At 40.6% G+C, this 16234-nt stretch overlaps 1 protein-coding gene across 5 annotated transcripts in view; it reads left to right on the top strand.

The window, feature by feature from the left end:
• Dnm3 (dynamin 3) overlaps positions 1-16234 on the top strand; it is a 474394-nt gene that overhangs the window by 194308 nt on the left and 263852 nt on the right. For 3 of the 5 annotated variants that reach the window (XM_050158366.1, XM_050158369.1, XM_050158368.1), the window contains exons 12-14: positions 2067-2137; positions 14484-14535; positions 15355-15384. In XM_050158366.1, coding sequence (XP_050014323.1) covers positions 2067-2137; positions 14484-14535; positions 15355-15384 — 153 coding nt within the window. The remainder of the gene's footprint in view (positions 1-2066; positions 2138-14483; positions 14536-15354; positions 15385-16234) is intronic. The other 2 variants (XM_050158367.1, XM_050158370.1) reach the window with 1 other exon arrangement.

The following is a 16234-nucleotide window of genomic DNA, read 5'->3' as shown; positions in this document are numbered from 1 at the left end:
ACAAACAAGGCCACACCAGTTTGGAGTTATGATTAATAGGGTGTTATTTATTTAAAGGGGAAAACTTACAGATCACCGTCCCAGACAACAGCCACCTGCACAACCAGGAAGGGAGTCTAGTCTCCGGTGGAGCAGGAAGTGAAGAGAGCGAGCAGAGGAAATAGCCGCTTTTTTAAAGGGAGAGAGACCACGCCCCAATGGGCTGGTATCACAGCAGCTATTGGTTGGAGGGGCGGAAGGACCTCCCGCAACAGAGTAGACCAGGGTGACCTTCATCATCTGGGTTTGTCCTTTGTGAGTCTCAGCAAGGTTTTGCCTTATGACCAGTTCCGATTAGCCACAAAAGTAAAGCCTCAGATCCCATGGTGCTGGGTACTGCGTGAGAATCAATCAAATCTGGGCATGTACCAATTACACAGGGAGAAATGGCTCCCTTTAGAAGAGACTATTCTTCTAGCTTGATAGTTAACAAAGTTAAAGCCACAGACATTTCCTGGGCTTAGGTCTGGGGATAAGATGAGGAATAAGACAAATATTGTCCCTGCTTCTGAGGAGATTGGATGTAGACTGTACCTGCTTCTCTTGAGACAGTCACCAAACAAAAAAAAAACAATGCAAATAATTCATCACATTTGTGGTAAACACACACACACACCAACACTTCTATGGTTAATGCCTATGTACATAATTGAGTTATTGTATAGGGATGTGGCCTGGGCCTGGATAAAGGAAGGAAGGGGTGGTGGGAATTAGGGAGGATATTCCTAAGGAAACACCCATCATGCCTATTGGCTGTCATGCTGACACTGGTGCCCTTGGTTACCATTAGTGAAGATACACAGGGTAAAAGCACTCACTGTGACTCTTACATAGAAGCAGCCCAGCTGGTAGAGTTTTTGCCCAGCATGTATAAAGCCCCAGGTTTTATCCTCAGCACCAGAGATGGAGACAGCAGGCTCAGGAGTTTAAGGTCATCCTTACATACACAGTGAGTTTAAGGCTAGCCTGAACTACGTGACACATTTCTCTTCACCCTCGTCTTCCTCTTTTTCTTCCTCTTTCTTTTTCAAAGAAGAGGTTAAAAAAATAAAAAAATGAAAGTGTAGACAAGGCAGGGGTTCTTAAATTTTTTTTAACTTGTCACCAAGTCTCAGTATCCAAAAAAAGGATATTACACAGTTAAAGGAACAAAAAGAAACATAGTAAGAGAAGTTCCAGAGTAAAGCCTCCATCTGTCAATTTCTGCTTGTCTACTCCCTTCTTGCCTCACTCAGACCCTTGGTTCCCCCCTGAACAGTTTCACACAAAGAGCCCTTCCATATTACTGATACATGGTTTCTAGACATCTAACAGTAAAAACATTTTTGTGTTGCCTCAGACATGTGCTCCATCCATTTCTTCATAACACCAATAACTACGTTGTTCAACTTACTAGTCCAGACCCCAGAAATTACAAGTAACCTAAGAGGGAGCGCTGTGTAGATAGAATATGCCAGATCTCCTCCATGTCAAGTACTAGTGGTGGACAAGAGATGAGGCAGTGTACAGTGGTGGACCGTAGTGATGCGCGATTCAGGCAGGAATGCCAGGGAAGCATTCTTTGTTGAGATGATGTTTTAAGTGAACTTTGGCTGGAGTTTTAGTCAGATAATGAACTTCACTTGTCTGAAGCAGGTTCCATTCTTTCTGCATTTCCTTTCTGAGTCGATAGATGAAATATTTCTGTTAACCTAGAGGGTGTTTAAAAAGAAAAGAGTGGAAAAAGTGAAGAAAAGCAAAGGGTAATCTTGCTCATATGTGCTTGCCTTTCCTGAGAATAATTCTAGGTTTTGGACTATGACAGCAAGAAGTTCATATGTCTATGAATTACAATGTGCTTCTCTTTCACGGGAGACTCACTTACCTGCCACGAAGGATTTTCACTTACAAAGTTAGAGTGCAAAGGACTCCAAAAGAGAAAAATTATTTATTATTCTAATAAAAAAATCACTTTAAAAACTAAATACCAAGAAGTAACACGGGCAATTTCCCATGTTGTCATGACAGTGATTCTCTTTGTCTTCTAGGTCCTGCTACTGATTGACATTCAAGTCTCTTACATTAACACCAACCATGAAGACTTCATCGGCTTTGCAAAGTAAGTGAGACAACCGATTGTTGTATGCATTCCTACTGCTGCTTTATAAACACATACATTATTTATTTCCACACCAGCTCTATTGCCTTTGGACAGGACAGTTTGTACCAGGATGATTCTGAGCCCACCTATCTATATAGTCATGAAGCAGGGAAATTTACTATTCTCTTGATAAAGATGGTAATTGGGCTTCTTCTGCAGTATACAAAGTCATGTGTCTTTAATACTCATTATATTTTTGGAAGGTGACCTTCAGTTTGTACTTGAACTCCCATAGAAGAGCAAAAATAATTGCATATTAAAATTCAAGGTAATATTCTTTCTTCAGTTATTTTGAAACATCAAATCCAATCCCAGGTGGTTGTGGTGGTTCACATTTGTAGTCAAGCGTTTGGGAGGCAAAGTCAGGAAGGTTGTTCTGCATTGAATTCTAGCCAGCTTGAGATGCAGAGTGAGAGTGTGTCTCAAAAATCAATAAATAAAGACATATAAATAAAGCTCAAATAAACAACTCATAAGATCCAAAGTATTAAGCTGTTTAGACTTCCCTACACCAGAGGCCTTAAGACAACAGCAACAACAACATCCTTTCAAACTTAGATGTGGTTTGTTGAGATGATCATATTCCTTTTTATAGAAGGTATATGATTTACATACATTTGTCTATATTGCTATTCTTCACAGGTCATGTATACAAATAGTTATTCATTATGTTACATTTTATTCTGAGTTCACTATTTTTTCTTGCTTGTTAATGGTACTAATATTTGTTACATTTGAAGAATCACGATTCTAGTTCTAAAATGGCAAGCAAGTAGTTACAATCTAAAGAGAACAAAATAGTGCCTATTTTATATTAGACATAAAATAGAAGCGGTTATGCGTTTTTACTTGGACCGTATGTTCAAGAACAGGGACAAGGAAAATAAGACACAGCAAAATATCAACCCAATTTATTTTATTATACCCAGACTTGGAAGAAATATACACAGACCATATGATCTAAACTAAATAGTGGCCCAGGAGATTTATAGGCATGTGTTAGGCAGGAGAATGTCTGTTACCCAAAGAAAACCATCACATCTGATTGAGACTGTAGCTTTCATGGCTGACATATTGGTATCAGTCTAGTTTTCATCAGGTGACTCTTATTGTTGAGAGGTGCGCTAGTGTTTCCTGGCCATTCCCATCAGTGTGCTAGGGTTAACTTCTCAGAGCTCTGAGATAAACATGTTTCTTTTTTATTTTTATATTTATTTATTTATTTTTTAGAGACAGGGTTTCTCTGTAGCTTTGGTGCCTGTCCCAGAACTAGCTCTTGTAGACCAGGCTGGCCTCGAACTCCCAGAGATCCGCTTGCCTCTGCCTCCCGAGTGCTGGGATTAAAGGCCTGCACCACTACCACCCGGCACTAAACATGTTTCTTTGCCCAATTGACCTTTCAGCTATTCTGACCACTCCTCCCTCCAGATAGGCATCTGATTTATGATCCTTTCCTGTAAACCCGTCCTCTCCCTCTTGCTTCCATGCCCCTCTCCGTTTTCTGCTCATTTTGTTCTGCAAAATCACTTAACGTCCAACGTACATCTCTTCCTTCTTGGTCTAGAAAGATCTCTGAGAATTTCTTACAGCTCTTCTTATAGTCAGTGAACACCAGGCAATTCTATTCTAGTTCCTCTAGAGGAGAAATAAAGACAAAGGAACTATGATCTGCCTTTCAGAAGGTTGTCTAGGCAGCGACAGGTATGTAAGACCTTAACATAACAAGTTCTTCCTTTGTCTCACTGGCTTCTCTGAGGAGTTTAAAAGATGAGCTTTTCTTTCCATCATAGAAGTAACCTGACTGCTACCTGCAAAGTTGATTGTTGTGATGGGCAAATGCCAATTAGAGTCTTAGAAACACCTGACAGCTGTGCACAGAAGCTAGATGAAGTGTGTCAAAAGTGAAAGCGATGCTACTCTCTGCCACCTCAAGTCACACCCGAGTCAGGAGATGGAGCAGCGAAAGCCCAGTGCCTTTAGGAAGGATTCGAGACTTAAATGTATCACAAAGACATTGCTACAATTTACATTTTACTGAGCACACTATTTTGTTCCTGAGACAGGATTTCATGTACAAGCAGGCTAGCCTTTAACTCTTTATGTAGCCAAGGATAGCCTCGACTCTTGATCTTTCTGCCTCTTCTTCATCAGTGCTGTATAGAGGTGTGGGAAACACTACTCAGCTAATTCCTTTGTCCCAGATCAGTATCTACCTGTCTCCTCTCTCTGTCTTTCTGCTTGTCTGTCTGTCTATTTATCTTTCTCTGTTCTTTTATTTTCTTTCTTTTGATAGGCTAGAGTTTATTTCTTTTTTCAATAGATTTCAGATTTTTTTTTTTTTTGCCTCAGAGGCTGTAGGGCTATACTATTATATTGATTTTTAGGTTTTCAAAGAAAAATTTCAAATGTAGAACCTTTAGACATGGCCTTTGATGCAATCTCTCTCTGGTATAAGAGACAGCTCCTGTTTTTCAGAGAGATGGCCTTTATTGTGTTGAGGGGAAAGAAGAAGAGCCATTAAAACTTTTCTAGAAGATTGGAAGTATTTCCTCCCCCAAACTTGCTTTTAAAGAACTGGTCTGGGAGCCAGCAGTTGACTCTTTTTTGTTTGTTTGTTTACTGGTCTAACAAACAGAACAAGGACTAATCCCTGTCTTATGTTCCCCTGAGAAGGTAAATCAATGAAGTTAAAAACTAGTTGGGAAAGTGTTATAAAATTATGGTATAGTCTGTTAGGGTTAGTCTCTCTCCCCTCAGTCTCTCTCTCTCTCTCTCTCTCTTGTTGTGTGCCTGTGTGGGTATGTAGTTCATGTGCCCATGCACATATATGTAAGGCCAGAGGAGGTTGTCTATCATTCTGTGTCTTACTCCTTTTAAGACAGGGTCTCTGAACTTTAAGCCCACCATTTCTGGTAGACTGGTGACCACTGAGTTCCGGGGAGCCATCTGTTGTCAACTCCCAATGCTGAGGTTACCAGCTCTACAGCCTTGAGTAGTTTTTTGAGTGGGGACTGAGGATTTGAACTGAAGTTCTCATGCTTGCACAGCAAACTTCTTACCCACTGAACTGTCTCCCTTGCCCCTACTGTTACTTTGTCTTAAAATTTATCATAACTTATGTATGATTATATCTAGAATATTTTTAGCTGTTAATTTCATTATCCCAAAGACAATACTTAATTTTCCATTAATATGTATTAACTGTCCATATTAATGGTTCTCAGCATGCTCTTCCAATATATGCTTACAGCGTGCATTGATCAAATGTAGCCTCTGCTTATTCTGCCCCTCAGTTTCTAGTAATCCCATCAAAGATAATGTTTTGCACTAAGAATCAAAGGTAAATGTTTTTTCCATTTGTATGCTGAGTACATTTTCGTGTGACGTGGGGTAACTATGAAGATGAAGAAATGTTCATTTCAAAATCACTTTGAAGGGTTGTGGTATTTTCTGTGCTTTTAAAAATTAAAAAAATATGGTTGTAGCTATAAATTTTAAAGTTGGCAGGCACGCTGTTTCCATCAAGGAAGAAAGTCAAGCCATATTTGAAGACAATTATGTAAGTATTTCTTAGTTCCAAAGATAGAAAATGAAGGTCGAGCATTGAAGCAAAGAGGCCCCTGGTTCATAAGAATTTTAGCAACTTTTCACACTAATGTACCAGCTCTCAGGTTTGTGGGATGGTGAGGTATGTAGGTGCATGGAATGGTGTTTGCAATGGAGCTGATTTTTTTCCCCTAAAATTTTGTGGGTTTTTTGTTTGTTTGTTTTTTTAACAGAAAAATGATAGAATTAGATGATCAGAATCTATTTTTAGGGTACCATTCAGGACATCCCAGGGTTCTTTCTGCTGTAGAATTTCTCTACTGAGTCTGAGGGGCTTCCTTTAAACCTCACAGCTGTGTGTCCAACACGGACCATAAAATATGTGCCATGTGCAATAAGCCTCAGTAAGTTCTGCTGAAGGCTGGCTTTGGTATTTCCTGGCTTCTAAAAGCTTGGTATTTCAACTATAACAATATCATTTCTCAACCTACAAGATCAGCATTTCAGATGAAAATATCAACTTTCCTCATGACTTCAGAGATTTAATTTGTCCTTGTTGAAAAAACTTCCCTAGATTATATTTTCTTAGGTAACCTACGCAGTCTTTGCTATTTGAGAAAATAAGAACAGGGCCAGCTGCTCATTAGTTCGTGTTCCTGTATTCTCCCCAGTCACGCTGTTGGAACGTAAGGGCAAGCGCCTTTGCTGAGTGTCTTGAGAAGTGAAAGTTCAAGTTTTCGTGCCCTCCCGCATTCGCTCTTAGACATAAATTGCCTCCCAAGTCCCTGAGATTTATGCAGTTAGTGGTTTAAGAGAAATAAGGCTCCAGACGTGGTCAGTTAAAGACACATCCCCACTGTAAGCATCAGACCCCGAGGTCAGTGTACTTTCTCGTCTGCTGAGGAGATCCGAACACCTGTTTTCTCACACTTGAAACGATACAGTGAGCTTATTTCAGATCTTGTTATGTGAGTACCATGAAAGTGCCGGGGTTGTGACACTTGCTGTGTCCCTTTCCTGATCCCATGGAATGCCTCTGTTGCCATTTATCAAAGGCAGGGAGTTAAACCTTCCACTAAATACCAGAGCCAGCAGGGCAAGCAAAGCCCTTTCTTTACGTTCTTTTTTTTATGTTTCCCCATAACAAAATTAAGTTCTAGAGTAATGATGTTCCTTGTTCTCACTCTTTACACAAGGAGTCCTCTCTCTTGTGCAGCCAAAACTTGGCTATTAGAGTACAACAGATTTTTTTGGGGGGTGGGACTCACATGCAGGTTGAGTAATAAAGTGTTTGAATGTTTGCTCACTGACTGGGGTAGTTATCTGGTAGGACTCTTAAGTTTGGGCAACTTGGAAAGCAAGCAAAGTATCACTTTAGCATAAAGAACGCTGAGAGTGGGAAAAATGGTCTTCCCAGGGAAGAGCACATCAATTGGTTATCCAGTACCAAACGGTCAGCCCTGAAAACATACATACAAGTAACACTATATGCACTAGCAGGTTGCATTTATGTATTTAGGAATATGTGTGTGTTCACACTAGCACATATATGTATATGACAACAATTAATTTAAAAAGATGTCATGAGTTTGCAAGAGAGCAAGGAGGGATATATAGGTGGAATTGGAGGGAAGAAAGGGAAGGGGAAGATGGTGTAATTACAATATAATTCGCCCAAAATAAAATAAATAATTTTAAAAATTCAAAAAGTCATCACCTATTCCAGTGAGTTATGAACTCCAATGTTCTAAACATCATTTTAAAGATAAGTGGATTTTCAGTCTTAAGCCTGATTTTTTTAATTTAAAAATTTTATATAATTTGCGAATTTCAAATGAGTACTATGTATCATTTCCATCCCCTTCTCTCTCCTTTCCAACTCATCCTGTGTTTCCAAACTCCCTCTCAGATTCATGACCTCTTCAATTGTTTTACACACACACACACACGCACACGCACATACACGCGCACACACACATGTACATACATACACACACACGCATGCATGCACACAAATGCACACATGCTCACGCACACACACGCACGGCATACTCCTATTAGTACATTTAGTGTTACTCTTATGTGCATACCTTTAGGGCTGACCAGCTGGGACTGAATCATTTATTAGGGGAGATTATTCCCAGAAACAAGGATTAGCTTTCCTCCTAGGCTGGAGTCCTGTGAGTTTGCTCTCAGTCCAGTTGCTAGCATGTCAGCTGGTGCTGTCGCCATGTAGGTCTTATCCAGGCATCCATACTGTTGCGATTGCATGGGTGCAGCTTTTCTGTCGTATCTTGAAAATACTTTTTGGTACCAGGTGCCGTAGTCCTTTGGTTATTTTCCACACCCATCCCACAATGCTGCTGAGCTGCTGCCATTTCCCCGAGCCTTAGATGTAGGGGTTGTGTTGTAGATGGATCGTTGGGTCTGGGTAGCACACATCCACTCTGTTGTTTTTAAGAACTCTGTCTTCATTCTTAAAGCTAATCTTGGGGATTAATGATCCTTGTTTTATCATCCCCCACTTCTCACACAGTCCTGTAAGGTTTTCCCACATAATATTCATCCAGAATATTAAGGTCCTACAGAAACCCTTCACCCCCTTTTGATTCAATCTGGTTGGATGGAGCCAGGCCTATACACGGTAAGTTGCACTCCTGGGCCTGTCAGGAGTGGTCTTGTCTTTAGGGGGGTAACATGAAAGAACACTTGGATAGAGCTTTTTCACCCCACAGCAATGTGCCCAACAAGCTTGGAAATGACGGACGCACTTCAAGCCTGCTGATCAGTATAGAGGCCGCTAGCTACATGTGGCTATTGAGCAGTTGAACTGTGCCGGTGAAATAGCTCATGAAAAAAAATATTAAAATTTAAATTTGTTTGCCACACTTGCCCATCAGCCACTGAATTGGACAGTGCTGTTTTACAGTACACTGAATTCAGCTACTGTATGACACCCTTCATCAGTGAGTCCTGCTTTGCTGGTGGCTTGGTGATATCCTATAGCGGTAGCTCAGGAGAAAGAGATTAGGTCTCTTAGTTACCCCTAAAAGAGTCCAAGGCTGGCTACTAGATTATAGAGAAGGGCATTCTGCTGCCTCTTCTCCACCCACGAGTCTATGCATTGCTAAGGTTTCTGCTATTTCCATGTTTTAGGCTTTTGTTTTTGTTTGTCTGTTTGTTTTGAAGCAGGCCGGTGCTACATGCATGCCCTGACTTTAGCTCCAGTGCCCATGCGTCTCGTGAGTTCTCCTTTTCCTCACGGCACCCGAGTCCCTTTAAGTTGATCTCAGAGTCTATATGCTTTCTCCACCTCCTTCTCTTTTATGTTTCACCTTTTAACCCCTACAGTCTGGTCTCTGCCACAGCACTCTCGTGTGGCTGTTTTTGTCCAGGACAAAATACTTTAACAATGGATAGCTCTGAGTCTGCCATTTGACACCATTGGGTAGTCCCTGTTGAAGAGATCCGGACCTTTGCTTCAGTGATCTGCCCCCTCCACACACTTCTGCTTTTCCTATTTCTACTCCAGCCTGTCTTTTTCAGCTGTCTCTAGGGGTGATTCATCTCTGCGTTATCTCTTCCTTAGACAGTTCTTTTGTTGTTCAATGCTTTATGCCCGACCAAACTTACTGGCTCCTGTGCTCAGTTACCAACTTTCTTGGCAGACTCTGCATCCAGACCTGCATTCTGGGGTCTTCTTCCTGAATTATACATGATGTTCCGCTTCCTCCTACACGTTCTGTTTACATGTCCAAGAGAAGCCTCAACCCAGCATCCCTGAGTGCATCTCCAGGTCATAATCTCCACTTCTTCCCTCGTTCCCCTTCTCCATGGATGGGAACCCACGGTTGCTCACACCGGAAGTAGGATGTCACTCTGCACGTGTTACTCTCTATCTGCCTCTCTCTCTGTCCTTGTCAAGTTGGTTTGGTTTTATCTCCATTTTTTGTTTCTGAGTTTGACCAATTGCTTCTCTCATCACTGCTTTACCAAAGTTATCCTCTTAATGGGGAAACTACAACAGTTTCCCTGCTTCCTGTCCTGGTCCTTTTCATCCTTCCTGGGATTCGCCACTGCTTTTAGGACAAAGTTTGAATTAGTTAGCAAAATTTCCAAAGCCTTCTATCTCTGTCTTCTACTCATATCTTCTCCTTGTTACATTGTCATCAGCCCTCTCTAGTCTATCCAGCAACTTTATATCCCAGCAAGTGTTAGCATTTTGTAGCCCCCAAATAAACATTATTGTTGCTTTCCTACATGTTTCTTCAGAGCATTTAATCTCTTTTGCAGCTAAACTTTGTTTGTTTGGTTATTCATAACTATGGCATAAAAGCAACATCCCAAAAATATTCCTTGAGAAACTGGTAAGGCGGCGCAGTAGGTAAAGGTGCCTACTGCCAAGTCTGACAACCCAAGTTCAATCCCTAGGACCACATGATCATGAAAGGACAGAAATAACTCCTGCAGATTGTGCTTGCAGCACACCACACATGCATCGCTGCATGCACATGCCTCCCCAAATAAATAAATGAAACTTTAAAAATGTATTTCTTAAGAAACTACCATAAACTTTGTGATTGGTACTATCAACGGCAAATGTGTTAGAAGGTAGTAAGACACATACAGTGCCGTCTGTTATCAAAGAACATTGGAGAGGCGACAAAGAGCTGCCTCTGACACTAGCCTGCTTATTCAGCATGGGCACAAACTGAAGGCTTTGGGGGCTCACGGCAAGGAGAGAGAACTGGAGCTTCTCAGAAGGCAGGATTCATGAACTGAGCCTGATTTGGCTTTGAACGCCCATGATGACTCCAGCATTTGAAGGAGCTGCCCTGGGCTGGCTGCTTCCCGCTTCCGGCCTTCAGAGTCAATAATGCCCATTTTGGGGAAGAAATGTTTCTAAAAGCAACTCTTTGGTCATACTATTTTCTAGCCTAGAAACACTGAATGCTATCTGTTTTCCTTTGCTGACCAAATTCACTATAACTGGCCCAAACAGTTATTGGTCTAGAAGGATTTTAAAGTCATTTACAAATTGAGTCCATGACTCCACTGAAGTTTCCCCTGCAGCTTCCCTGAATCCTCATTTCCCCACACCCTGGCTTTGCTAACACTCTTCCTATGGGATCCAGTAAATGTATGTCTTCTTATGTTAACATTTATATCTCAAGTTTTCTATAAAAATCTCAGGATAGCAGGCTGAAGTAACGCTCCTTGTCCCTGACTGTTGTGAGTATTCCCTATGCATAGGACTCAGCTGACAAATGGTCGCACACCTCCTAGGCACACTCTCCTGATACTTCCGTCTTTGTGTTAAACAGAGGCGGACAGAAGGGAAGAAGTAAGGTTCTATAGCTTTCTTTTTGTTTGGATGGCTTCTAGTGGACTCTTAATTTTTATAAAAGATTCAATTTCTTCTTATTTACTTTAAAAATTATTTCTCAAGCATAAATGCATTAAACTTGGTATGGTTTATGCTGTAGTATCTGGAAAAACCTTGTACAGTAACTTGTGTGTAAAGAATAATTAAGGGATTAACAACAAACATTGGTAGATATAATAAAAGCTGAGGTAACTTTATCCCAAATCAGAAAATGAGACTCTTTTTTTCTTTCTAATAATCCTCTTGTTTGTTTCAATAAAGCTTATCCTTTATTTGTTGTATTTTGTGTGTACATATGTAATAAATATTATGCATAATATATAAAAACACAATATATAATTTATATAACACATATTTACATATTGTGCATAGTATTTATTACACGTGTGCATATGTGTATTACATATATACATATATTAAATATCGTACACACATATGTTCTTCACTTGAACTAACTTTTGGCTAAAAGGACCATTTTTAAAGGTGGCTGCACTAAAATTTTTGATTTATGTCAAATTAAAATATTGTTTATGAGCATATTTTATAAAATAACTACGATGACCAGCTAAGTATCCATATCCAAGAAATCCAAGGACTCAAATTAGCTTAAATTCTTCACGTTTTATCATGAACACATTCTTAAATAATTCAGTCATTAAGCTATCAAGAGTTATGATAATGGGTGTGTTTTAATTAAATAGCTTACCTTTTTATTACTTATGGAACAACTGTGTCAACCTAAGTACATAATTACCAGCCATATGTTTGAATTTATGGGGGCAGTTGCTGAAAAAAAAAAGGTATTCATTAGGTACAAAGTGTTTATTCTAACCCTAGAGTATTTTAGATTGAGTCGTAAAATCGCTGCTTTTCCTATGTGATCGTGTAAATGGTAGTTAGTAAACAGGCACAGTTCCCTACAGAAACCCTGGTAGTGGAAATGCCCTTTGTCTAATATTGCTAATAAGGGCAGAGAGGAACTTGCATCTCCAGGAGGCATGGACCTAGGAAGAGCCTAAGAAGGCTGTGTAAGTGTGTCGGTGGAAGAGTCCTTGCCCAGCATGCCGGAGGTCTTCTGCTCCATCTCTAACACTGCAGAAAACCCCAAATGGAAATCAAAACTTACCACCCAGACAGACAGAATTCTGAAGCTAAGAAACAACTCATTCAGTTTCCCTTCCTCCCCTGTCCAAGCCACCCACACCCCTGACTATTCACACCTTCACACGCTGCCACTGAGAAACGGTGGTTTGATGGGATCAAGCTCCGCCCAAGGTTGGGTTCTGCTTCTTTTCCCCCAACTTATTTTAAGGGAATCTACACATAACATAAAGTCCACGGGGATTTATTAAAAAGCTTGCTTCTGGGTCTGTTGTAGTTTTAAAGTGATTATATTCATTAGAGGTCTGTTAAAGACATGTCCCCTTAAAACAAAATCATATATAGGAAGATGACCATAACCAAGGCACACTCGCAGTGCAGCAGACATCTTCCTGTTTATTCCTAGAAGAGGGACAAGCCCAGGGGGCCTCTGGGAAGGTGACTTTGGTGACAGAGGGAGAGACTGAAGTTCAGGGGAACAGTATTTGAGACACCCAGTGTGCCAGGCTTGGTGGGCAGCCAGAGGGCAGTGTGGGCACATGGGATCCTGGCCACAGACAGAATCAAGCCTTTTACAACCTTGCTTACAAAACACTAAGAACTGTAGGCTGAGATTCCTCAAAGGAATGGTTGAAAAGAAATGAAGGGAATTGGGCATTTAGCTAAAAATTATAAAACTACGGTTTTTTTCTTCAGAAAGAAACTGAAATTAGTAAATTAGTAATGAAAAACAAAAATACACACAAAATATCTCCAGTGGCCAAAAATGTAGTGTTACCTTCCGCTGCCCACCCTGCCTGGCCTCAGCTGAGTGCAGTGTGGTTTTTATGAGTTTGGGTGGAGGCAAGCAGCTTAAACACATCAGGGGAGATGACAAAAAGCTGCTGGTTTGAACAACTGTTCTAAGTGGAGTTTTGATTTCTATCTTGTTACCAAACCATAACATCCAATCACTGAGCAGAGAGCTCCTGGCTTTAGTCTACCTCTTCTTTCTTGCAGACCATCCCACTGTCCTCTGAAAGAGCTACTATAAATTTTAGATGAACTGACTGAGGGTAGGACATTGCTAATCTTGCCAGAATACCCAACATGAGTTGTGTTTTCTCATCACAGATCTATGGACCACCGAGCAGAAGTCTTCGCTCTTCTGAGAGCTAGAATAACACCATACTTACTAGAATAGGCTCTGGGGCTAACTTGTTAAGAGTGATGGCTGATTTTAACCTTTCCTCCCGGCTTCCTGGGAAACTGGGAGTATAATAGCAGCGGCCTCTCGGGACTCTTCATTCAGTAGATACCTTCTGCTGCCGACTCTGTAAGCCCCGGAGAGAGAGCCTCGCTCACAGGGTGCTTCCAGTTAGATGTGGATAAACAGACACAAAACCAACTACGGCAGGCCAGACGGTGAAATGTCACAATGAGAAACAAAGGAGGCCACAGGGTGGGGGGTACCTGAAGGAAAGCATAGGCCCACATTAAAATTGTGATCAATGTAGGCCTCACTGACAAGTTGGGGCTAACACTTGAAGAGATGTTGGGAGCCTTGCAAAAGTATAGGAGAGATATCTTTTTTATATAAATTTATTTATTTATTAATTTTTTCCACTTCCTCCCCTCCTCCTAGTTCCCTCTCACTCCCCTCCCCCACTCCCTCTCCAGTCCTAAGAGAAGTTGGGGTGCATCTTTAGAGCAGCAGCAAGCTAGCATGAAGCCTGTTGTGGAGGGCTATGCTGAGTGGCTCTGGCAAAGGCCACGGTGACTGGATTTCACCAATGAGTAAGCTAAAGAGAAGAGGATATGCGTCAAAATGGCAGAGAGGGACATAAATTGAGGAAGGCCTGGGAATCTATAGCAAGAACTTTGGCATTGGCCTTTGAGTAGAACAGTGTTGTTGGAAGTAGAGGGTACTGAGCAGAAAAATAATACCTATGTCACAGAAAGTGGTATATATACCACTAAGTATTAAGTATTAATTTGATGCCCATTCCCATTATTTTGCACACCAGGGGAAGCCTCCCCCCAATGCATCAAACCATTGTTATTAATGTAGGTTTATTCCACAGGGAGTTAGTATAGTTTTTGTTGGTGGTTGCTCATTGCTGCAAGAAATCCCACTGGGTTGTTTTATCTTCCAGAATTAGATGGGCCTGGGTTGTAGCGATGACTTCTGCCTTGGGTTTTTAAAGTATGTGATATATTTTTGTGTCTGTTACATGTTCACCAAAACACATCTTGCATTTCTTCAGTGCTGCTCTCCTTTGCTTTTCTCAGTGCTCAGCAGAGGAGCAGTCAGGTTCACAAGAAAAGCACAATTGGAAATCAGGTAGGAACCACGCAAGAGACCCAGTGCATGCATGCCCCAAAGCATCGGAACTAAACTGCTTGACTGACAAGTTTTTTTAAATACAAATTAATCACATGTAGCTTTTGCTTAAGATGCAGCTTTCTGTTTTATTTTTGCTTTTCAAAGTCTTTGGAGCAAACTTTGCACTTTGTTTTGGCTGTTTTTGCAGTTAACCTTACCGCCTCACCTTAAGTAACCCCCGCTATTTGCTGTGCGTTTTGCATTAGACTCCTTGTGTCCTCTTTTGCTTGCTTCTGTTACCACCGAACTTAATTTAACATTAAATCCGAGGCAGTTCAAGGGTGAAAATATGGTGAGTTGCTGCATGGGCTTCTTGGTGCTGCTGGCTAGTTCACACGTTTGCACAGCTTGGTAACAGTGAAGAGAGCCCAGAAGGAAGGCAGAGCAGGGTTCAACCTCTGCCACGCCAAATTTCTATTGCTTGACGATGATGCTCATTGCTAAGGCCTTCTGATCACTTGAGTTTTTTGAGTTTGGGGGCTGACCTGCTGTCTGACTAATAGCGCTCTGCAGAGATTGTATTAACTCCGGCAGTTTGCTGTTTCTTCTATGTTTTATGTGATAATGAATATTTGCATTGTTATTTCTTTTCAAGTCAAAACAATGATGATTTTTAAAAGCTTTTTTTTTAAACGCAGAGGTACAATTATTGAACAAATTGAAACCTCTGCTCTAGATGTTTTTTTCCCATTGTTTTGAAAGGAGAAGAGGTAATAACAGACTTTATCTTAAAACTTTTTTTTCTGAACTAAAGCATATAATTCTTTGCTATTTCAGGGAACCAATCTTCCGCCTTCAAGGCAAATTGTACGAGCTAAGTTCTGTAAGCTTTACTGTCGCTTTTTTATTTAGCTTCCCAAGGGCACAGTTTGTCTTTAACTGATTAACTCAACTAGCGCTTGCTACTAATTTTTTTTAAAAGAAAACTTAGGTTGTCTTGTTCATAACACCCTATCACTGAAACAAAACTCCTCTTCGGAGGGTTATCCTTCACTGCTAATAACTCGCTGTGACTGAAAGGTATGAACTAGTAAACCCTATGATGCTGTAATAATAAACCCTTAACCTGGTGGGTGCTTTGATGTTTCTTTAATTTTAACGGGCCTTAAAATCATTAAAATCATTAACGCTGTCCACTCCATCCCCTTCTTTTTCTGCTTTGTTGGTCTGAGACAATAAGCCTTTCTCTTTCCCCTGTATAATAATGTTTTCAATAAATGTACACGATGCTTCTAAAAGGTGGGTGAACACTGATTATATAACTTTAATATGTTTATCTGTAAGCTTACCCAATTCCAATTATTTGTATGTTTTAAGAATAAAAATACCAAAGCAAACTTACATTGTTTTTTATATGACTGCAGATTTGAATCTTTTAATACATTTTACAGAAGTATAAAGGCATGATCAAACTGTTTGAGAAAGATTTAAACAGAAGCTGTGTTCTCATTTGTACCATGAAGGAAATAAGCTTGTCTTCCCAACTGCACAGGTTGAGAAGGAGGTTGGCACATGAGTCGGGTATTTGCCCCTAATATTTAGGAAAAAACAAGCTTTGAATATAGGTATTCAACTTTAATCATGTTCTTTAGTAGCCATGGGGATTTATCCAAAATGATCCCAAGCTTGCTCAGATGTGTACTGGGAAGAATAGAAT

This window comes from Alexandromys fortis, unplaced genomic scaffold (genome assembly GCF_014885135.2).
Source record: "Alexandromys fortis isolate MF-2015 unplaced genomic scaffold, M_Fortis_MF-2015_v1.1 scaffold_97, whole genome shotgun sequence".
NCBI lineage: Eukaryota > Metazoa > Chordata > Mammalia > Rodentia > Cricetidae > Alexandromys > Alexandromys fortis.
Note: the sequence above shows the minus strand (reverse complement) of the source record. Positions and strands in the feature narration are given on the sequence as shown.